The following is a 24,400-nucleotide window of genomic DNA, read 5'->3' on the forward strand; positions in this document are numbered from 1 at the left end:
CCAAGACAAACCAGCCCACTTGATGGGCACCCCATCCACCACCTTAAACATTCATTCCCTCCACCACCAGCAAACCATGTCTGCAGCATGTACCATCTACAAGATGCACTAGAGCAACTCACCAAAGCTTCTTCCACAGCACCTCCCAAACTCACAATCTCTACCAGCTAGAAGGACAAGGGCAACAGGCGCATGGAAACACCACCACCTCCAGGTTCCCCTCCAAGTCTCACACCATGCTGACTGAGAACTATATCGCCGTTCCTTCATCGTCACTGGGTCAAAATCTGGAACTGCCTCCCTAACAGTACTGTGGGATTACCTTCACCACACGGACTGCAGCAGTTCATGAATGTGGCTCACCACCATCTACTCGAGGGCAATTAGGGATGGCCAACAAATGCTGGCCTTGCCAGCAATGCCCACATGTATATATAAAGTATACAACAGCTTATCACATCCTGAGAATCTCTGAAAAAGCATTGACACAGCAACTTATCTTTTCTTCCAGAGATCCCAAAGCACATTGATAAAGCATCTTATTGTGGCGAAGCCACCAAAGGACTCAGGTCGTTTGTATATAATTCCTTTAACAACATGTTAGCTACAGCCTGAGTCTGTATCTTTATTTATGCTGTTTAACTGTACAGAGCGTGGTTACTTTAACAGCGCGGTTCATCACGTGATCCCCACTGGCGGGAAAACGTGATGACATCATGACGTCAGCCACGGGACCGCCGGAGCAGTCCTCGTGGAGCCTCCGAAGAGAGCAGACCTACATTCGATGTTATCCTGCAGTTTCTTGTTAAAACCTGTTTGTTTCATTAAAGTTTGTTTTGTTTGATCGCCTGAGTAGAACTCAGTCTTTTAGTTTGGAACCCACGTTCCTACATTGGTGACCCCGACTTTCGTGAACGGTTTTCGCGGAAGAGCTTCAGCATGGACACGAACGCCGTGACACTGAAACTGCCACAGTTCTGGGAGCAACAACCAGCCGCGTGGTTCATCCAGGCTAAAGCCCAGTTCGTCATCAGGAACATCGTCGCAGATCAGACCCGTTATTGCTACGTGGTCTCCGCCTTCGATAGCGCCACTGCCTCGCAGATCGTCAGCCTCCTCGGTAGTCCTCCTACTGACTGCAAGTATGGTACGTTAAAGGCGCGGTTGCTACAAGTCTTCGGGCTCTCGAAGTCAGAACACGCTCGCCGGCTTCTCGCTATGCCCGGCCTCGGGGACTCCAAACTGGCCGAGCTCATGAGCCAAATGCTCACACTCTTAGGTGCCGAACCGGAATGCTTCCTCTTCCGGGAGCTATTCCTCTGCCAACTGCCGGAGCAGGTGCAGGCTGCCCTAGCCAGGTCCGAGGTCACAGACTGCGCAGAGCTTGCTGCCGAAGCAGATAAGATTTTCCACAGTAACCCAGCAGTGCTGCGCTGCCACGAGACGCCCATCCCCCACAGACGTGGCTCCAGCTCCTCTTGCAGCGGGCTGGTGCTCCTACCACGCCCGTTTTGGCGCGAAAGCATGACGCTGCCGCTCTCCCTGCAGCTTTTCGCCCCAAAAAATCCCAAAGGTTCTGCAGCGTTCCTAGCGAAGGAGGACCGGGTCTAACGGGCGCTCCGCGGCTGCGATGGCCATCGGATCTTCGGGGAAACTTCTTTTCATCACCGACTCCCTATCGGGTCGATGTTTCCTTTGTGACACCGGGGCGCAGTGTAGCATCCTACCTGCGTCGAATCTCGATATGCAAGCTGGGGACCACGGCTTTTCCCTCATGGCGGCTAATGGCACAGCCATTCGAACTTTCGGAAAGCAGCGGGTCCAAGTGTGTTTTGGCGGTCAGCACTTCCATTGGGAATTCGTCGCGGCCACAGTCTCGCAGGCCATCCTAGGGGTGGATTTTCTGTGTGCCAACGGCCTCCTCGTCGATGTCCGGCACTGCCGGTTGATCAACGTGGCCACCTTCCACTTGATTCCGTGCCACCACGGTACCGCCGTGTCGCGCTCCATCGCCTGCACGTTCCCATCTCCAGATGACTTCACTCGGCTCCTCGGAGAGTTCCCGGAGCTGACCAGGCCCACTTTCTCCTCCTCGCCCACGAAGCATGGTGTTGAACATCATATCACCACTACTGGCTCCCCGGTTTATGCACGGGCTAGAAGGCTTGAACCCGGCAAGCTCGCAGCTGCGAAAGCGGAGTTCGACACGATGGAGCATTTGGGGATTATTCGCCGGTCGAATAGTTCCTGGTCTTAACCTCTCCACATTGTTCTGAAACCAGGCGGCGGCTGGGGGCCATGCAGCAACTACCGATGCCTGAACGACGTCACGACTCCTGATCCGTACCCGATCCCACATATTCAGGATTTCTTGGCCCATTTGGGGGGAAATTCCATCTTTTCAAAAGTCGACCTCGTCCGGGGGTATCACCAGGTTCCCGTGCACCCGCAAGACGTCCCGAAAACTGCAGTCATCACCCCTTTCAGCCTTTTTGAGTTCCTGCAGATGCTGTTTGGCTTGAAGAACGCGGCACAGGCTTTCCAGCGCTTGATGGACTCCGTGCTCCGAGACCTAAACTTCATCTTCGTCTACCTCAACAACCTTCTCATCATCAGCGCTAGCAAGGAAGAGCACATCTGCCATTTGCGTACCCTCTTTACACGCCTCAGTCAGCACGGTTTGATCATCAACCCGGCCAAGTGCCAGTTCGGCCTGCAGCGGATCGATTTCTTGGGACACCGCATCACATCAGACGGCGCCGTCCCCTTACTGATGAAAGTGGAGGCTGTTACCTCTTTCCCGCGCCCGCCAACCATCAAGGCCCTGCAAGAGTTCCTCGGGATGGTCAATTTCTATCACTGATTCGTCCCTAAGGCGGCTCTGCTTATGCAGCCTTTGTACGAGGTCCTCAAGATCAAGCCCGGTAAGGATCCAATCAGCTGGACGACCGAGATGGACCAGGCGTTCGTCAACACCAAGAGCGCCTTGGACAATGCAACCATGCTGGCGCACCCGCTTCCAGGTGCCACCATCGCCCTTACCACCGACGCGTCAGACTACGCCATCGGCGCAGTGCAGGAGCAGTGGATGAACGGCATGTGGCAACCGCTGGCGTTTTTCAGCCGTCAACTACAGAGAAATGAAAGAAAATACAGCACTTTCGATTGGGAGTTGCTGGCCCTTTTTCTAGCCATCTGCCATTTCCGGTTCTTATTAGAAGGACGTCCCTTCACGGCATTTGTCGACCACAAGCCTCTAACGTTCGCCATGGCCAAGACCACCGAACCATGGTCAGCTCGTCAACGACGTCACCTGACGTTTATTTCTGAATTCACCACGGACATTCAACATGTGTCTGGTAAAGACAACCTGGTAACGGATTGCCTCTCCCGCGCGACGGTCCATGCGGTTCACCTGGGGATTGACTACGCCCTCATGGCTGCGGATCAGGCCTCGGACCCAGAGGTCCAATCATACAGAACCGTCCCCTCTAGTTTCCAAGTGGCCGACGTCAGTTTCCAGGCCGCAGGCACCACGCTCCTTTGCGACGTCTCCATGGGCGTTCCCCGACCTATCGTGCCAGTCGCATGGCGCTGGAAAGTGTTTGACGCTATACACGGGTTGTCGCACCCTGGTATGAAGGCTTCACAATGGCTAATGTCGGCGAAATTCATCTGGAAGGGTATGCACCTGGATGTCCGTGACTGGGTCAACACCTGTGTGGTCTGCCGGAAGGCCAAGGTCCAGCATCATGTTAAAGCTCCAGTGGCTACGTTCGCTGTTCCGGAGCGTTGTTTCGACCACATGCATGTGGACCTTGTGGGGCCACTTCCGCCTTCCCATGGGTATACACAGCTCCTCACCATGGTGGACCGCACCACTAGGTGGCCAGAGGCAATTCCTTTGGTTTCCACCACTTCGGCAGACGTCGCTAGAGCTTTCATCTCCTGTTGGGTTGCTCGTTTCGGGGTACTGGCGGACATCTCTTCCGATCGTGGGCCACAATTTTCCTCGGAGCTCTGGAACGCTGTAGCTCAGGGGCTTGGCACCAAACTTCATCGCACCACCGCCTATCATCCACAGGCGAATGGCCTATGCGAGCGATTCCACCCGTCGCTTAAAGCCGCCCTACGGGCCAGTCTTCAAGGTGCGGGATGGGTGGACAGACTCTCATGGGTCCTTTTGGGTCTTCGTACGGCGCCCAAAGAAGACCTGCAATCGTCCTCGGCGGAACTCGTTTATGGCCAGCCACTCAGAGTTCCAGGGGATTTCCTCCCTTCTCCCACAGAGCCATGGTGCGCCTCCCAGCAACTCGTCAGCCACCAGGAAGCAGCCAGATGCTTCGCTCCGGTGCCTACATCAAATCACGGCCTACAGAGCTCCCATGTGCCGGCTGAGCTGAAGAACGCCGAGTACGTATTTATCCGCCACGACGCTCACCGGGATCCGCTCAAGCCCCCTTACACTGGTCCTTTCCGCGTCATCGAATCGGGAGACAAATCCTTTTCGGTCGACATCGGAGGAAAGCCGGATCACATTTCGGTGGACCGGTTGAAGTCGGCTCACTTGGACCTGGACCGCCCAGTCGTCATCGCTCAACCGCCGAAACGTGGCCGACCGCCCGCAGCCGCCGTGCCAGATCAACCACAGCCGCCCGCCAGCTCGACCACACTCGCCGCGCCAGCTCAACCACCGTCCATCAGCTTCCTCTGCAGGGTTACCGAAGTCGCTCGGACAGACTTGTCAGGCCTCCTCGACGCCTCACTTTTGCTGTTAAAGACAATTATGGGGGCGGTGCATGTGGCGGAGCCACCAAAGGACTCAGATCATTTGTATATAATTCCTTTAACAACATGTTAGCTACAGCCTGAGTCTGTATCTTTATTTATGCTGTTTAACTGTACAGAGCGTGGTTACTTTAACAGCGCGGTTAAAACGTGATGACATCACGCCGTTCATCACGTGATCCCCCACTGGCGGGAAAACGTGATGACATCATGACGTCAGCCACGGGACTGCAGGAGCAGTCCTCGTGGAGCCTCCGAAGAGAGCAGGCCTACATTCGATGTTATCCTGCAGTTTCTTGTTAAAACCTGTTTGTTTCATTAAAGTTTGTTTTGTTTGATCGCCTGAGTAGAACTCAGTCTTTTAGTTAGGAACCCACGTTCCTACATTATCACATTTTCAGGATCTCCCAAACTGCATTTACAAAGCAACTTATCGTCCTCATGATCTCCAAAATTGCATTCATAGAGAATCTTAATACATCCTCAGAATGTCCCAAAGCGCATTCATACAGCAGCATATCATATCCTGAGGATCTCCCTGAGTGCATTCAATCAGCACCTCATCATTTCCCTAAGATCTCTAAAAGTGCATTGATACGGCTCCTTATCACATGCTCAGGACCTCCCAAACTGTATTGCAGAGAATCTTATCACCTTCTCAGGATCTCCCTGCATACATTTTTATAGCATCGTATAACTTCCTCAGGATTTCCTAAAGTGCATTCATTTAGAACATTATCATCCTCAGGATCTCTCAAAATGCATTCGTACAACACCTTATCACATCCACAGGATCTCCCAAAGTGCATTTATACAGCAACTTATTCAGGAAAGATAGGGAAGGAAGAAAAAGAGGAAGGGTACCAGTTTTGATTAAGGAAAATATTACAGTGCTAGAAAGAGAGAATGTCCTTGAGGGACTGCGACATGAAAGTTGCCGGTGTCACCACGACCTCGGGTTAATGGCCACTGAAAATGGTCGCACTGGTAGGTGCGAAAACTTCGCGCTGAGGACTAAAGATTAGTAGCCCAACGCTAACCTGACTGTGTAACACCCTCCTGGCATCAGTCCCGAAAGCGGTGTTGCATCTTCCAACAGCCTCTAGAAGCGAGGTTATGAATTTGCTAGACACTGTGGAATATCAAAAGGGCAATGCATTGTGATTTGCTTAAAAGGGCCTTCTGAACTGATAAAAATAAAAATGAAGTAAAAAAATGCAGTTTGCATCCCTTACAGCTCTACTATCATTTAAAAAAAAAATTAACATTTGAAAAAACATTCTCAAATACAGGTTTTCAGCTCTCAAAGCTGTATTCCCTTCCGCGCATCAAAAAATGAGAAAAATGCTTCAGCACTAACACAAATGACTTAGCAAGCCAGGGACGGGGCACCCAGGGTCTCACATGCAGCACTCCATCTTTGTGCAGAGGGTCAACACTGTAAGAGAGGTCCTCTACCCACAGGGGCCAGGAGGCCCTCCAGAAAGAACGATGTGCAACCACATCACCGAGGACATCACTGCCAGCAGTGTTGCCCCCACCACCGGGCACCAGTGCCCAAAGACCTGAGACCAGTCAAGGTTGTTGTGTCCGTCAGTAGTAAGACACAGACTGCAGGAGAACAGTACAACAGGTGTTTACTCAATGTGGCTGTAATGAAATCTGTTTGTCTTGATCCTGTATTCGTTTTGCACTCATGTATATTACCCTCCCCCACTGTGTATAGTTTCACTTCCTCTTTCCCGACTAACCTGGGAGGTTCCAGGTCTTGGCTCTTGGCTCCGCCCCTGACTTCTCTTACATAAAGATCCCAGGATCTGTATGACTCATTCCTGTGAACCAGTCGGCGTGTTGAGATGTTAGCTCTGATCATAGTGATTAAAAACCAACTTGTTTAAGTCTAACTTCTAGTTTTGTGGTTATTGACGGCCCATCAATTTTAATCACTAGAGGATACTAGGATGGATCGACTCTTAAAACCAGAGCGTCTGGACTTGGATCCACATTCTGCTGAAGCATCAAATCAATTTGGACACTGGCTCAAATGCTTCGAACTCTTCGCGGGGGCCTCATCCGCTAGCGAGGTAGATAAACTGAGTCTACTGACTACTCGCGTAAGTCATCGGATTTATTCGTTCATCCGGGACGCCACCTCTTACACGGAGGCCATCACTATCCTGAAGGCCCAATACCAAAGGCCGGTAAACGAAGTGTACACCAGACATCTGCTGGCTACACGCAGGCAGCGACCAGAGGAATCAATGGACGATTTCTTACAGGGCCTAAAGGACCTGGTCTGGGACTGAAACTGCAAGGCCGTGACGGCCAACGCGTACTCTGACGAATTGGTCCGCGATTCCTTCATCACGGGCCTCAAATCGAATTATATCCGGCAGAGACTGCTGGAGAAGGAGGTCCTGGACTTAAAAAGGGCAGTGGCCACTGCGCAATCGCTGGATGCGGCCCAGAAAAACTCTGACTCTTATTCTTCCGGCCATGCGGCCCTCACCGCCTCGTGCATGCCGAGGGGGCCGCCATCTTCCCCATCCAGGTCTCAGACCAGCTCTACGCCGCCGGAGTCCCCACACAGAAGTTCACCCAGGAGTTCTACTACAGCGGCAATGTCTCAAGGCCCGAAATGCTACTTCTGCGGCCAGGCCAAGCACCCCAGACAACGATGCCCAGCGAAGGACGCTATATGCTTCAAATGAAAGAAAAAGGGGCATTTTAGCAAAGTCTGCAGGGGGAATCTGATTTCCAACTCCGTCACCACCTCGTGCGTGCCGTGCGGGCCGCCATCTTGGGATCCGCCATCTTTTCCCGACTCAACGGCCGCCCAGGGCCCAACAGTGGCTTCGATCACGGTGGATCAATCCAGGCCACACCCGTTGACAAAATCCATGATGGACATACAGGCAAACGGGAATTTAACGAAATGTTTAATTGACTGTGGAAGTACCGAGAGTTTTAGCCACCCTAGCCTGGTACGGCGGCACTCATTAACGGTAACCCCTACACGGAGCAGAATTGCTATGGCTGCTAAGCCCCACACTTCGGACATTTTGGGCTACTGTGTGGTAACACTGACTGTAAAAGGCATGGACTACAAGGATTTTAAACTCCTCATGATGCCAGAACTCTGTGTTAATGTAATCTTGGGCCTGGACTTCCAGTGCCACCACGAAAGTGTCACGCTAGCATATGGCGGGTCCCAGCCACCACTCACAGTCTGTGGCCTATCAACCTTAAAAATCAGCCCGCCCTCTTTATTCGCTAATCTCGCTCCGAACTGTCGGCCCATAGCGACCAAAAGTAGACGGTACAGTCTGGAAGACAGACACTTTATCAAGGCGGAAGTGGACAGACTCCTGCGGGAAGGCATTATTGAATGCAGTACCAGCCCGTGGCGTGCCCAAGTAGTCACAGTAAAAAATAGCGAAAAGAAACGGATGGTAATTGACTACAGCCAGACTGTTAATATTTATACCCAGCTGGACGCCTACCCTTTACCCCGCATATCAGAAATGGTCAACCAGGTTGCGCAATACTGAGTCTTCTCGACTATCAACCTCAAATCCGCGTATCACCAGCTCCCCATTAGAACGGAGGACCGCCCATACACCGCCTTCGAGGCGAACAGGCGCCTCTACCATTTTCTCAGAGTGCCCTTCGGGGTAACAAATGGGGTCTCGGTCTTCCAACGTGAGATGGACCGCATGGTTGACGAGAATAAACTACAAGCTACCTACCCCTATCTGGACAATGTCACTATCTGCAGGCACAACCAGCACGATCTAAATCTTGCGAGATTTTTTAAAACTGCCCTAAAGCTGAATCTAACCTACAACGAAGACAAATGTGTCTTCAACACAACCCGCCTCTGTATCCTCGGCTGTGTGGTGGAAGATGGGGTAATTGGACCGGACCCTGACCAATTACGCCCCCTAAAGGAACTGCCCCTGCCACACAATCCCAAAGCTTTAAAAAGGTGCCTGGGATATTTTTCGTATTATGCCCAATGGGTGCCCAATTACTCAGATAAGGCCCGGCCCCTCATTAAATCGATGTCCTTCCCACTATCAGCTGAAGCTCGGGAGGCTTTCACCAGTATTAAACAGGACATTGAAAGGGCTGCAGTGTGTGCAGTGGACGAATGCATTCCCTTTCAAGTCGAAAGCGATGCGTCAGACTTTGCCTTAGCTGCGACCCTCAATCAGGCTGGGAGACCTGTGGCCTTCTTCTCCCGAACCCTTCAGGGACCTGAAATCAGGCACTCTTCTGTCGAGAAGGAGGCACAGGCTATAGTGGAGGCAGTGCGGCACTGGAGACACTACCTAGCCGGCAAACGTTTCACCCTGCTCACCAACCAGCAGTCGGTGGCTTTCATGTTTAATAACAAACAAAGGGGGAAAGTCAAGAATGACAAAATACTCAGGTGGAGGATCGAACTACCCACGTTCGACTATGATATTATGTACAGGCCGGGAGCCCATAATGAACCCCCAGGCGCCCTATCGCGGGGATTGTGTGCCAGCATTCATACGGACAAATTACAGGGTCTCCACAACGACCTCTGTCACCCAGGGGTCACCCGACTATACCATTTTATAAAGTCCCGCAATCTGCCCCACTCCATCGAGGAGGTCAGGGCAGTGACCAGAGCCTGCCGCATCTGTGCGGAATGCAAGCCTCGTTTCTACAGGCCTGACCGTGCACACCTTATCAAAGCCACATGGCCATTCGAGCGCCTAAGTCTGGACTTCAAGGGACCCCTTCCCTCTGCTGACCGTAACGTTTACTTCCTCAATATCATTGATGAATATTCCCGCTTCCCCTTCGCCATTCCCTGCCCAGACATGACCAGTGCCACGGTCATCAAGTGTCTCTGTAACCTATTCTGCATGTTTGGCATGCCGAACTACATAGACAGCGATAGGGGGACGTCATTCATGAGTGACGAGCTGCGCCAGTTCTTGCTCTCGAAGGGGATAGCCACTAGCAGAACCACTAGCTACAACCCCCGGGGTAACGGGCAAGTGGAAAGGGAGAATGCTACTGTTTGGAAGGCTGTCACGTTAGCCTTAAAGTCAAAGGGCCTTCCGACCTCCCGCTGGCAGGAAGTCCTCCCAGACGTGCTCCACTCCATAAGGTCTCTGTTATGTACTGCCACTAACGCTACCCCTCACGAAAAGATGTTTGTTTTCCCCCGGAAATCCACCTCGGGCATATCTCTACCCACGTGGCTGCCGTCTCCGGGGACAGTACTATTGCGGAAGTACGTGAGAGGCCATAAAATGGACCCCCTTGTGGAAAAGGTACAGCTCCTCCATGCAAACCCTCAGTATGCGAGAGGACACTGTTTCCATAAAAGACCTCGCTCCCTTGGGGAGCGGAGAGAATGATGGGAGACTACCCGATGAAGACCTACACTACAAAGAGACAGGACGCCCAGGGGTATCAATATCCAACTTTAACCTGGAGGACACTGCAGATAACCTGGAAGACACTGCGGAGGTCCGGACAGCGGAGGAACCAGAATCCACTCCCCTAGAGGCACCCCAACCGGCTTTGCGCCGATCACTGAGAACTGCAAAACCTCCTGACAGACTCACTTATACCAACTTTTAAGAAACATCACCCCGATGGACTAAATCTATAGAAGGGGTGAATATCAAACTAATTACAATTAACACTTTTAACATACAACGTTAGCTGAAAATAGTCCATTTATATATTCAGTCTTTGGGGAGGCTTCAGGATCCTTTCTGGATAGCGCCTTTCCCGAGTGTCTCGCTCTTGTTGCGGAGGCGATTCTGTCACCCTGTCGTCGGTTGGGTCATCAGCTTCCGATGCTACTGTTTCTGGGGTAGATGCGACCTGTACATTGGGTTCCTCACCAGGTACGTATGGGCGAGGCATGGGGTTGACTTGTTCCTGTGACTCTAGGATCTGGTCAGCATGGCGTCTCATGATGTTCTCCCCAACGTCCACTGTGTACATTAGTGGGCCCTGCCGTGTGCATATCGTTCCTGGCTGCCATTTTTCTGTTCGGTAGTCGTGGGCCAAGACTGGTTGCCCTACATTGAAGCTCCTTGTTGGCTTCTCATGGATGTGCTGGAATTGCTTACTCTCAACATCTCTTCGTACATTTGGTCTGAGCAAATCCAGGCGAGATCTTAACCTTCGGTTAAAGAACATCATGGCCGGGGCCTGGTTGGTGACTGCATGTGTCGGATTCCGGTAGGCGAACAGGAAATTGTCCACCTTGTGCTGCAGCGGAATGTTGTCATTGTACATAGCCTTTATTGCCTTCTTAAAGGTTTGTACGAACCTCTCAGCCAATCCATTTGTGGCTGGATGATACGGGGCGGATGTGTAATGCCTTACCCCATTGTTTTTCATAAACTTCCGGAACTCTTCGGACACAAACTGTGGTCCGTTGTCGGAGCAAATCTGTTCTGGCAAGCCGTTCCTGGCAAAAATGGTCCGTAGGACTACAATAGTTTTCTCCGTGGTGGTGGAGGACATTTTGATGACCTCAGGCCATTTCGAGTGCGCATCCACGGCTATTAAAAACATTGAGTCCATGAATGGACCAGCAAAATCAATATGCACCCATTGCCATGGAGACGAGGGCCACTCCCATGGGTGTAGAGGGGCATGTGGTGGTGCATTTTGGACTTTCTGGCATCCTGAGCAGCTCTTGGTCAGGTCCTCGATTTGTTTATCGATTCCCGGCCACCACACATAAGCCCTAGCAAGGCTTTTCATTTTTACCCCTTCCAGATGACCCTCATGAAGCTCATTGAGCACTCTATCCCTTAACTTGGGTGGAATTACCACTCGGGATCCACACATCAAGGTTCCCCGGCACACTGACAGCTGTTCTCTTCTTGTCGAGAATGCTGGCAACAGGGAGTTGCCATGTGCTGGCCATCCCTTCACCGTCAAGTCATATACCAGAGACAGTGTCGGGTCATTTCGGGTCTCCTTTTCTATACGAGTGTTAGTTACCGGTAGGTATTCAACTATAGTCGAATGAAATATTTTGACAGGATCCACTGCTGGTGCTTCCTCCGCAGTAGGCAGTGGCAGGCGTGATAGCCCATCAGCATTTCCATGCTGTTTCGTGCCCTTATATTCAATCTCATAGTGGTGCGCCCCTAGAAAGAGTGACCATCTTTGTAGTCGTTGCGCAGTCATCACAGGAACGCCCTTCTTCAGATTAAAAATGGAGACAAGAGGCTGGTGGTCAGTCAGCAAGGTGAATTTCTGCCCGTGCAGATAGTGATTGAACTTTTTCACTTCCCACACTAGGCTGAGGGCCTCCCTGTCAATCTGGGTGTAGTTACGCTCGGCTGAGGTTAGTGATCGTGACGCAAAGGCTATTGGCCTCTCTGAGCCGTCCGAGAATTTGTGCGACAGCACCGCTCCAATGCCGTAGGGTGACGCATCACACGCCAATCGAATTGGTAGTGCTGGGTTGAAATGGGCCAATACATCTTTCGATGCGATTAGTGTTTTGCTCTTCTGGAAAGCTCGTTTACATTCGTCACTCCACTTCCATGGCACTCCAGTTTGCAGTAGAGTGTTCAGTGGGTGTAGTATTGTAGACAAATTTGGCAAGAACTTATGGTAGTAGTTTACCAGCCCGAGGAACGACCTCAGTTGTGACACATTTTCCGGTGCTGGAGCCTTGACTACTGCCTCAATCTTTTCTGGGGACTTATGTAACCCCTCTTTATCGATAACGTGGCCACAATACGAGATCTGTTTTTTAAAAAACTCACATTTGGGGCGGTTAGCTCGGAGCCCATATTCCTTCAATCTAGTGAGCACCTGCTCCAGGTTGGCGAGGTGATCACTGTCATTTTCGCCCGTGACCAGGATATCATCCAAATAACACTGGGTCCCTTGGATCCCTTGCAGGACTTGTTCCATTGCCCTTTGCCAAATAGCCGGAGCTGATGCTACCCCGAATACCAGCCGGTTGTATTGGTAGAGACCTTTATGGGGTATTTTTTTGATGCTTCTTCTACCTCCATTTGCAGATACGCCTGGGCGAGATCAATCTTAGTGAAGCATTTCCCTCCACATAGCGAGGTGAAAATATCTTCAATCCGCGGAAGTGGATATTGCACGGTGTGAAGGACTGGGTTCACTGTTACCTTAAAGTCCCCACAGATGCGAACCTTCCTTGGTTCCCCAGGCGTGCTGCTCAACGACTTTTTCATCACAGGGACGATGGGTGTAGCCCACTCGCTCCAGTCTACCTTGGACAGCACTCCTGAATGTTCCAAACTCTCCAGCTCTGCTTCGGCGGCTCGGCAGATCGCATAAGGTCTGGCCTTAAAAAATTTTGGGCTTGCGTTTTCTTCGATTTTAATTGTTGCTGTCATGCCTTTTAGTGTTCCAAGTCCTTGCTGGAACACTGCTTGCGCGTCGGTTAGGATCTTTGACAGTCGCCCAGGTGTGACGTCGTCATCCTTTTTGGCAGCCACTGTCAGTGCTTCACAGAATCACAGAAACCCCACAGTGCAGATAGAGGCCATTTTGGCCCATCGAGCCTGCACCGACACATATCCCACCCGATTCCCGTAACCCCTACACCAACACATATCCCACCCTATCCCCGTAACCCCACGTATTTAATCCCCCTAACACTAAGGGTCAATTTATCATAGCCAATCAACCTAACCCGCACATCTTTAGACTGTGCGAGGAAACCGGAGGAAACCCACGCAAACACGGGGAGAATGTGCAAACTCCACACAGACAGTCACCCGGGGGCCGGATTCAAACCCGGGTCCCTGGCGCTGTGAGGCAACAGTGCTAACCACTATGCCACCGTGCTGCTTGTATGGAATGCCAATCCAGCTGTATTTTCCGGATCCATTCACGTCCCAGTAATGGTGGTCCTCCATCTTGCAATACATACAGGTCTAATTTTGGTGTTTCCTTACCGTTATATATAACGGTCACCCTTATTTTTCCTTTGGGGTAGACTTTTTGACCCGTGTACGTCTTCAAAATAATTTTTGTGTCTCTCAAGGGTATGTGTGAGAATAGCTGCTCGTAGTCCCATCGGTTTATGACTGTTAGGGCTGATCCTGTGTCAAATTCCATTTTTAGCTGGACTCCTGCTATCTTGAGAGTGACCCAAATGGTTCGGTGATCCTCCGTTTTGATCACATTATGTAGTTTCAGACAACTCAGCTCCCTGCTTTCGGAGTCAGTATCACTCTTTTGTTCGTCTGAACTATTCTCCGTCACCTTATGTACCTTCTTGTACTTTTCTTTTGGAGATTTCTTATTGCTGGTTTTCTTTCCCGACCTGCAGACTCGCGCTATGTGTCCTACTTTTCCACACTGTCTGCACACTTTGTCTTTGAACCAGCAATCATTCTGGTCGTGTGTTGTTCTGCCGCAGCGATAGCACTTCTCTGTTCCATATGACATATCATTTGTGCCATATTCTTGCGGTCTTTGTTGTATCTCTGCAGCGCCCCGTGCTGCTGCTTCATATGATACTGCAGTGCTGAAAGCCTTGTCCAGTGTAAGGTCCTTTTCAGATAAAAGCCGTTTCTGGGTTCCTTCACTTTGAAACACACACACAAACTTGTCCCTTAAGGTATCTGCCAGTCCCGTTCCAAACTGGCAGTGTTTCGATAGTTTGCGCAGTTCTGTTAAATATTCAGCATTGCTTTCATCCTTAAGCTGGTCCCGTTTGTGAAACTTGAATCTTTCTGCTATCAGCAGCGGTGTGGGGTTTAAATGTTCCTGTAGTATCGTCACTATTTCTCCAAAACTCTTTTCCATTGGCTTCGCTGGTGTTACTAGATTTCGTAATAAGCCATACGTCTTTGCACCCATTAAATTTAACAATACCGGCGCTTTCTTGTCATCTGACACCTCATTTGCCTTGCAGTACACCTCTATTCATTCGACATATGTAGTCCAATCTTCGACTTCATTGTCAAATGCGGTGATACTGCCACTCTTCGGCATTTTGGGTGTGGTTTAAAATGGCGTCTCCCGTGCTATCGTTCCTCCCCCGCTGCTGCCAACGCCGCTCTCGGCGGTCCTCGTGGCAATGGCGGCGCCCTGTAGGTTTCGCGTGCTTCTCCTGCGTTGCTGCCAACGCCGCTCTCGGCGGTCCTCGTGGCAATGGTGGCGCCTCGCGGGTTTCTGCACGTCTCTCTCCCTCTCCTCAATGCTGCTCGGCCCCTGAACACCGGCTGCGCCCTGTGCGCTCTGCCCACTCTCTCGCTCTCTCCCGTCGACGCTGCTCGGCCCTTTGCTGTGCCGCTCGGTCGGGCTCTAGCCCGCCGCTGTTCGGGAAGGGTCTGCGCTCTACCTGTTGCCAGCCGGTTTCGCTGGACCACCGCGACTGGAAAGCCAAGCCTGGCTCTCAACAGCCTCCCCCGCAATTCTCGAGTCTCTGCTGGATGACTGGGCGGTTGCCCGTGGTCGACGCCCGTGTCTCTGGCCTTGACCTCCAATCTACTGGTCTCCAGGATTGAATCCCTGGGAGGTGATGCAGAGTTGCAGGTAGGATCGAATTTGCCTCGTCGCCAATGTTGTGTCCGTCAGTAGTAAGACACAGACTGCAGGAGAACGGTACAACAGGTGTTTACTCAACGTGGCTTACTCTGGAACTGAACTGTACAGATTATTACTCAGTGCTATATACAGGTGTGGTCACTGCCGGTACTACAGTATACATGAGCTGTAAAAAGTAGTTCCCCCCCCTTAAAGGTATATACATTACAAAGGTCAGTGAATGCATCTTCAAAAGCCGTCTCCTACCAACTGCATCACTAGCCTCACATACTTCTCAACGCATGACTCCCCACCAAACCCCCGCAATCACTCACCTACCAACAATCTGTACCAATCACGAAGCACATCTCCCATTCCTAATTTCACCTCACCCCCTTAGAGGAGATGGTACTGGCCATTCTTGGCAGGGGCATGGCTGAGCAGTTGGCCAGCGGTGGGGCTGAAAGGATCCAAGATGCTGGTATCCTCCTATGTTATTCTCCTGCTCGCATACACCTCTTGCTTTCCCGCCCTCCCCTCACCACAACTCCACCCTTGTGCCTTCCTCATTTCACACACCCAAAAAATGCAGCCTGTCCAGCCAGTGGTTGACCAAGAAGAGGGAGAGGGAGAGGGAGAGGGAGGAGGAGGAGAAGAAGAAGAAAAAACACCGTCACTTGATTTGACTCTCCCAGTCACCAGTTCCTCAAGGTTGACCATCAAGGTCACTTGCAGTGTCCCCCACTGAAAGTCAGCAGCTTTCCACCAGCCATGCTGCAGCCACTGGGGTAGTACTGCATGACATCAGTAGGATAGGCAAAGGTACACGCAAGACAATCACTAAGCGAATGCATAAGGGTGATGAATTAATTTTATGATGTCATATTTGATGGATAGAGGTATAGAGTTGGATTGGAAAGTTTGCTTTGTGGTGGCTTTTATTTCAATATTGTGGCCAAGTGGACACTGTGATGGTCAGTTTCAAAGGGAAGGTAAGGTGCGGCACAAATGCTGAAGGAGGAATTGGGGTTGTGGTCACTGGTACCACAGGTGGATGATTACATCCCGGATATCCTGGCCAGAAAGGGGGTGTCTGGGTTCCATCCTTCCTTCTGCTTCCTCCTCTTCTGCTTCCTCCTCTTCTGTTACTTCCTCTTCTGCGTCTTCCTCTTCTCTCTGCAAACAGATGCTGTAAATCTGAAATGAAAGCATAAAATGCTGGAAATATTCAGCTGGTCAGGCAGCATCTTGACCTGAGACGTGAATTCTGTTTCTCTCTCCATGGATGTTGCCTGACCTGCTGAGTATTTACAGCATTTTCTATCTTCTCAGAGGCCTTCCTTTACCATCCGAGACCTTGCAAGTGCCCAGCAACACCGCCTGCACACTTACAAAACTTGTAGCATGCATTGCACCAAACCACTACTTCAATACAATCTAAAAACATCCAGTCCAAAAGCTTAAATGCAAACTTACCTGAAAGATGTGTGTAATAAAAACAGAAATTGCTGGAAATATTCAGCAGGTCAGGCAGCATCTGTAGAGCAAGAAACAGAATGAAAGTTTCAGGTCAATGACTGTTCGTCAGAACTGGAAAAAGTTAGAGATATAACAGATTTTAAGCAATGCAGTGTCAGGGAAAGGAGATAGGGTACGGAAGAACAAAAGGGAAGGTCTGTGATAGGGTGGAAGGTAGGAGAGATTAAATGACAAAAGAGATGATGATACAAGGCAAAAGGAGATGGTAATGGGACAAGTAAAGAAACAAAAGATGGGTCTAGAAGAGGTGTAAGTGAGAATAGTGGAATCATCAACAGCTGCCATCTGAACAAATGGGGGCAGAGGTTATGACCTAAAATTGTTGAACTCAATGTTGAGTCCAGAAGGCTGTAAAGTGCCTAATTGAAAGATGAGGTGCTGTTCCTCGAGCTTACGTTGAGCTTCGTTGGAACAGTGTAAGAGGCCGAGGACAGGGAGGTCAGAGTGGGAGTGGAGTGCAGAATTAAAGTGACAGGCGACCGGAAGCTTGGGATCGCGCTTGCGAACTGAATGGAGGTGTTCCACAAAGCAGTCACCCAAATCTGCATTTGGTCTTCCCAATGTAGAGGAGATTGCATTGTGAGTAGCGAATACAGTATACTAAATTGCAAGAAGTATAAGTAAATCACCGTTTCACCTGGAATGAGTGTTCGGGGCCCTGGACAGTGGGAAGGGAAGATGTAAAAGGGCAGGTGTTTCATCTCCTGTGCGTGCACGGGAAGGTGCTATGGGGAGGGGAGGGGCTGTTGGGGGTGATTGAGGAGTGGACCAGCGTGTCGCGAAGGGAACGATCCCTTTGGAATGCTGAAAAGGGAGGGGAAGATGTGTTTGGTGGTGGGATCATGCTGGAGGTGGTGGAAATGGTGGAGGATGATCCGTTGTATGTGGAGGCTGGTGGAGTGGAAGGTGAGGACAAGGAAAGATGTATGTGTCCCTTTAAGAGGTGCTGACGGTGCCTCTGTAAGTCTGCTGAACGCTGGGTTTACCTGGCGAGCTTAGGACTCAGCGCTGAACTCAGCGCTAAGGTGACGTTAAGTCGGCGTGTAACATCACCTCTCCTTAATTTAAATTTCCTAGGCCATTGCTCTTACCGTCATCTCCTCAGAAAATGGCAGACACAACAGGATCCGCCACCAACTGGCGAAAGAGTGGCAGCCATGGTCTTTTCGCTACATTTTGACGGTAGCAGGTAGTGTAAATCACCCGAATTTTTAACCCATAATCTATTTGGTTAGAGTTGAGAAACAATATAGGATCTATTACATTACTTGGTGTATTTTATGGGCCACTAAATAGTAGGAATGACTTAGAGGAGCAGATTTGCAAAGAAGTTACTGAGAGGTGCAAGAACTATAGAGTAGTGATAATGAGATAATTTAACTACCCCAATATTGAATGGGGCAGTGATTGTGTTAAAGGCAGAGAAGGGGAAGAATTTCTTAAGTGTGTTCAGGAGAATTTTCTTGATCAGTATGTTTACTACCCAACATGGAAGGAGGCATTGCTGGATCTAGTCCTGGGGAATGAAGTGGGTCAAGTGGTGAATGTCACAGTCAGGGAGCATCTTGGGAATAGTGATCAAAGCATCATAGGGTTTAGATTCATTATGGAGAAGAAAAAGGAGCAATCTAGAATAAAAATACTTAACTGGAGGAGGGCTAATTTCAATGAACTGAAGAGAGATTTGGCCCGGGTAAATTGGAGTCAAAAACTGGCAGGCAGAAATGTGGATTTTAGAAGAATGAAAGGTGATCTCATTGAAACATACAAGATTCTGAAGGGGAGTGACAAGGTTGATGCTGAGAAGTTGTTTCTCCGGGCTGGAGTGTCTAGAACTAGGGGGCATAAATCTCAGGATAAGGGGTAGGCCATTTAAGACTGAGATGAGGAGGAATTTCTTCACTCAGAGGGTTGTGAATCTTTGGAATTCTCTGCCCAGAGGGCTGTGAATGCTGAGCCTTTGAGTATATTCAAGGCTGAGATAGATAGATGTTTGGGCTCTAGGGGAATCAAGGGATATGGAGATCGGGCAGGAAAGTGGAGTTGAGGTCGATGATCAGCCATGATCATATTGAATGGCGGAGCAGGCTCGAGGGGTCATATGGCCTACTCCTGCTCTTATTTCTTATGTTTTTATGTTCTAATGGAGCAATGGGTGGTCTTTATAGAAGAGATGGTTCGAGTAGAGTCTCGGTACATTCCCACAAGGGGGAAAGGGAGGGCAACCAAAGGCAGAGCTCCCTGGATGACGAAGGAATTAGAGAGCAGGATGAAGCAGAAAATGGGGGCGTATGGCAGACGTCAGCTAGATAACACAAGGGAGAATCAGGCTGAATATAAAAAGTACAGAGGAGAAGTGAAAAAGGAAATAAGAGGGGCAAAGAGACAGTACGAGAATAGATCAACGACTAACATAAAGGGGAATCCAAAGGTCTGCTATAGGCATATTAATAGTAAAAGGCTTGTCAGAGGAGTGGTGGGACCGATTAGGAGCCAAAATGGAGATCTATTGGTGGAGAGAGAAGGCATGGCTGAGGCACTTTGCATCGGTGTTTTCCAAGGAAGAGGACTTTGCCAAAGCTATGGTAAATGAGGAGGCTGTCAGGATGCTGGATGAGATAAAAGTAGATAAAGAGGAGGTACTAGGAAGGCTGGCAGTACATAAAGTAGATAAGTCACCCGGTCCAGATGGGATGCATCCTCGGTTGCTGAGGGAAATAATGTTAGAAATTGAGGAGATCTTGACCACAATCTTCCAATCCTCCTTAGATACAGGGCTAGTGCCAGAGGTCTGGAGGATTGAAATGTTACACCCTTGTTCAAAAAATGGAGAAGGCTAAACCTGGCAATTACAGGCCAATTAGTTTAACGTCAGTGGTGGGGAAACTTTTAGAAACAATAATCCTGGAGAAAATTAACATTTGGACAAGCATGGACTAATAAACGAGAGCCAGCACGGATTTTTAAGGGCAAATCGTGTTTGACTAACTTGATTGAGTTTTTTGGTAAGGTAACAGAGAGGATGAATGAGGACAGTGCAGCTGATGATGTGTATATGGACATTCAAAAGGTGTTTGATAAAGTACTGCATATTAGGCTAGTTAGTAAAACTGAAGCCCATGGGATAAAAGGAGCAGTAGCAGCATGGATAGAAAATTGGCTGTTTTTGAACTGGAGGGAAGTATAGAGTGGAGTTACCCAACGTTCAGTACTAGGACCACTGCAGTTTTTGATATAGATTAATGACTTGGACTTGCGGGTGCAAGGCACAATTTCAAAATTTTCAGAGGACACGAAACTTGTAAATGTAGTAAACAGTGAGGAAGAAAGCAATCGACATCAAGAGGCCATAGGCAGGCTGGTGGAATGGAAGATGAAATTCAATGCAGAAAAGTGTGAGTTGTTACATTTTGGTAGGAAGAATGATGATGAGACAATGGTACTAAAAGTGATGCAAGAAGAGGGAGACCTGGGGGTGTTTGTGCACAAATCTCCGAAGGTGCCAGGACAAGTTAACAAAGCAGTTAATAAAGCAAATGGGATCCTGGGCTTTATAATTAGAGGCATAAAGTACAATAGCCAGGAGGTTATGCTAAACCTATATAAAACACTTTTCAGCCCCAGCTGGAGTATTGTGTCCAATTCTGGGCACCACACTTTAGGAAGGACATGAAGGCTTTGGAGAGGGTACAGACGAGATTCACTAGAATGGTTCCAGGGATGAGGAATTAGTTATGTGAATGGACTAGAGAAGCTGGGTTGTTCTCCTTGGAGCAGAGAAGGCTAAGAGGAGATTTGATTGAGGTGTTTAAAATCATGAAGGATTTAGATCGAGTAAATAAAGAGAAACTGTTTCCAATGGCTGAAGGGTCAACAATGAGAGGGCACAGATTTAAGGTGATTAGCAAAACAACCAGAGGCTACATGAGGAAAAACTTTATTATGCAATTAGTGGTTAGGTTTTGGAATGCACTGCCTGATAGGATGGTGGATACAGAGTCAACAGTAGCCTGCAAAAGGGAATTGGATAAATACTTGAAGGAGAAAAAGTTGCAGGGATATGGAGAAAGAGCAGGGAATGGAACTAACTGGATAGCACTTCGAAAGAGCCGGCGCAGACCCGGTGGGCCGAATGGCCCCCTTCTGTGCTGTACTATTCTATGATTCTATCAGCACCTCATTATATCCTCAAGATCTCCCTTAGTGCATTCTTACAGAAGCTTATCATTCTCATGATCTCTCACACAGCTTCCTCTGGATCTTGCAAGTTGCATTGAAACACCATGTCATAACATCCTTATGAACCAAAATGGATTCATGTAGCATCTCATCACATCCTCATAATCTCCAAAATGGCATTGATATAACATCATAGCATCCTCAGGATCTCCCAAATTACAATGATACAGAACATTATTACATCCTCAGGAATTCCCAAAGTGCTTTTCCAAAGCATCTTATTATCCACAAGATCTCCAAAAGATCTCCCTATGTTAATTTTTGTAGTATCTTATCGCATCCTCATTCTGGAGGGGGAGGGTGAACAGCCAGTTGTCATCATGGTGCATATAGGTACCAACGATATAGGTAAAAAATGGGATGAGGTCCTAAAAGCTGAATATAGGGAGTTAGGAGGTAAATTAAAAAATAGGACCTCAAAAAGGTAGTAATCTCAGGATTGCTACCAGTGTCACGTGCTAGTCAGAGTAAAAATAGAAGGATATTTCAGATGAATACGTGGCTAGAGGAATGGTGCAAGGGGGAGGGATTCAAATTCCTGGGACATTGGAACCGGTTCTGGGGGAGGTGGGACCAGAACAAACTGGACGGTTTGCACCTGGGCGGGACCGGAACCGATGTCCGAGGGGGAGTGTTTGCTAGTGCTGTTGGGGAGGGTTTAAACTAAAATGGCAGGGAGTTGGGAACCTGTACAGGGAGACAGAGGAAAGGGAAGCATGGATAGAAACAAAAGACAGGAAGGAGAAAAGCAAAAGTGGAAGGGAGAGAAATCAAGGGTGTAAATCAAACATGGCCACAGTAAATAATAATTCTAAAAGGACTAAGAGTGTTAAAAAATCAAGCAAGGTGCATTCATAATAAGGTGGATGAATTAGCTGCGCAAATAGATGTAAACGAATATGATATAATTGGGATTACGGAGACATGGCTCCAGGGTGACCAAGTGTGGGAATTCAACATCCAGGGGTATTCAATATTCAGGATGGACAGGAAAAAAGGAAAAGGAGGTGGGGTAGCATTGCTGGTTAAAGAGGAGATTAACACAATAGTAAGGAAGGATATTAGCTCTGATGATATGGAATGTATATGGGCAGAGCTGAGAAATACCAAGGGGCAGAAAACATAGGGACATAGAAGATAGGAACAGGAGTAGGCCATTCGGCCCCTCAAGCCTGTTCTGTCATTTAATGAGATCATGGCTGATCATCCAAATTCAGTACCCTGTCCCTGCTTTCGCCACATATCCCTTGATCCCTTTAGCATTAAGAAATATATCTAACTCCTTCTTGAATATATTTAATAAGTTGGCCTCAATTGCCTTCTGTGGTAGAGAATTCCACAGGTTCACCACGCTCTGGGTGAAGAAATTCCTCCTCATCTCTGTCCTAAATGGCTTACCCCTTATCCTTAGACTGTGACCCCTGGTTCTGGACTCCCCCGCCATCAGGAACATCCTTCCTACATCTAGTCTGTCTAGTCCTGTTAGAATTTTATAAGTTTCAATGAGATCCCCTCTCATTCTTCTAAAATCTAGCGAATATAAGCCTAATCGACCCAATCTCTCTTGATACATCACTCCTGCCATCCCAGGTATCAGTCTGGTGAATCTTCGCTGCACTCCCTCCATGGCAAGAACATCCTTCCTCAGATAAGGCGACCAAAACTGCACACAATACTCAAGGTGTGGTCTCACCAAGGCCCTGTACAACTGCAGCAAGTCATCCTTGCTCCTGTACTCAAATCCTATCGCTATGAAGGCCAACATACCATTTGTCTTCTTAACCACCTGCTGCACCTGCATGCTTACCTTCAGCGACTGCTGCACAAGGACACCCAGGTCTCGTTGCACTTCCCCTTTTCCCAATCTATTGCCGTTCAGATAATAATCTGTCTTCCTGTTTTTGCCACCAAAGTGGACAACCTCGCATTTATCCCCATTATACTGCATCTGCCATGCATCTGCCCAATCACCCAACCTGTCCAAATCATACTGGGAAAAAACATTAATGGGATTTGTATACAGACCCTCAAACAGTAATGCTGAGGTTGGGGATGGCAGCAAACAGGAAATTGGAGACACGTGCAATAAGGACACAGCAGTTTCTCATAATTTTAATTTTCAAAGATAAGAATATACAGTCCAGAATGTTGTAAAGTGTAAATAATGTCTGTGACAACAGTCTGTTTGTTTTTTGCTTATGTCTCAAACTAACCTGAATTTTTGAATCAAAACCTGTGTGCAACTTGCATCTATATAGCTTTTTAACATGGAAAAATGCTTAAGGCACTTCATAAGGGGATGAGAAAAATAGACCCCGAGCCAAAGGAGAGGCTTGAAGGAGTGTAAGATGGGTTTTAAACAGGGTCTTAAAGGAGCAGAAGGAGGTGGCGAGGCAGAGGGGTTTAGGGATGGAATTTCTGAGCGTGGTATCTAGGTGGCTGAAAGCATGGCTACCAATGGTGGAGTGAAGAGCTGTGACAGTCTTTAATTAACAGAGAAGGCAATTCATCAGGGATCATTTTGTTTACATTCCTGGCATGAAGCAATATCTCAGGTACACAGCTTGTCACTAGAAATATCACACTGATGTTCAAAGCTCCGGACTTCACACCCAGGTTACACCTTACAGTTTGATTTGATGCAGAGCAGAAACCACATCGCATTGAGACAAAACATGTAGTTGGCTTAAAAGAATAAACCCAAGCTGAATAAACATGATCTTTTACCAGCAGTTGTCACATTTTTTTAAAAAGCAATGAGCCTATCTCAGAAATCTGGTTTGATATGTAGGAAACTTTCCCACGGGTTGGTCTGCTGGCAACTTCTCAAATAGATCAGTAGAGGTCAGCCTGCAGAGCAAAGTAAACACGGCTCCTTATGAGAAAAAGTGTAGATATAAATATAAGACCTGTATACTTGTTATTTGTTGGGGGTAATGAATGTGTTAAACTCTGGGATAAGTTTAGGAGATTTCAGAAGTGGAGTCTGGCTCAATTAGAGCACAAGGCAGTGTGGTGGTCAGCATCTGATTTCCTGATACTAAATTTTAATGACCAGAAAGTCAGGAGCGTTGGGGCGTAAATTCATCAGCACTCAAAAGCGAGCACAGTTTGTGCAGCATGGAGGTAAGGCGCTTGAGAACAAAGAGGTCCAATAACCGTCCTAAATTAGCACTTGGGCCTACTCATCATAATTCCAGCGAGACACGGATGGCAATTGAGCGACCCGACATAGCTCGCTGGTCAGGGCCTGAACATTTTCAGCTAGCTCGGACACTGACTGAGACCCATA

The 24,400-nt window shown here is 48.8% G+C and overlaps 1 protein-coding gene across 7 annotated transcripts in view; it reads right to left on the minus strand.

The window, feature by feature from the left end:
* The window catches only part of gja5b (gap junction protein, alpha 5b), a 132,555-nt gene that overhangs the window by 48,710 nt on the left and 59,445 nt on the right, over positions 1–24,400 (minus strand). For 6 of the 7 annotated variants that reach the window (XM_085998600.1, XM_085998597.1, XM_085998599.1 and 3 more), the window contains one exon: positions 16,807–16,867. The exons of the other annotated variant lie outside the window; for it this stretch is intronic. Coding sequence is in view for 1 of the 6 variants with exons in the window: in XM_085998603.1 (XP_085854729.1) it covers positions 16,807–16,867 (61 nt within the window). In the remaining 5 variants the exon portion in view is untranslated. The remainder of the gene's footprint in view (positions 1–16,806; positions 16,868–24,400) is intronic. 7 annotated transcript variants of the gene reach the window in all.

This window comes from Somniosus microcephalus, chromosome 10 (genome assembly GCF_052327205.1).
Source record: "Somniosus microcephalus isolate GS21.2 chromosome 10, FLI_Smic_1.0, whole genome shotgun sequence".
Lineage (NCBI taxonomy): Eukaryota > Metazoa > Chordata > Chondrichthyes > Squaliformes > Somniosidae > Somniosus > Somniosus microcephalus.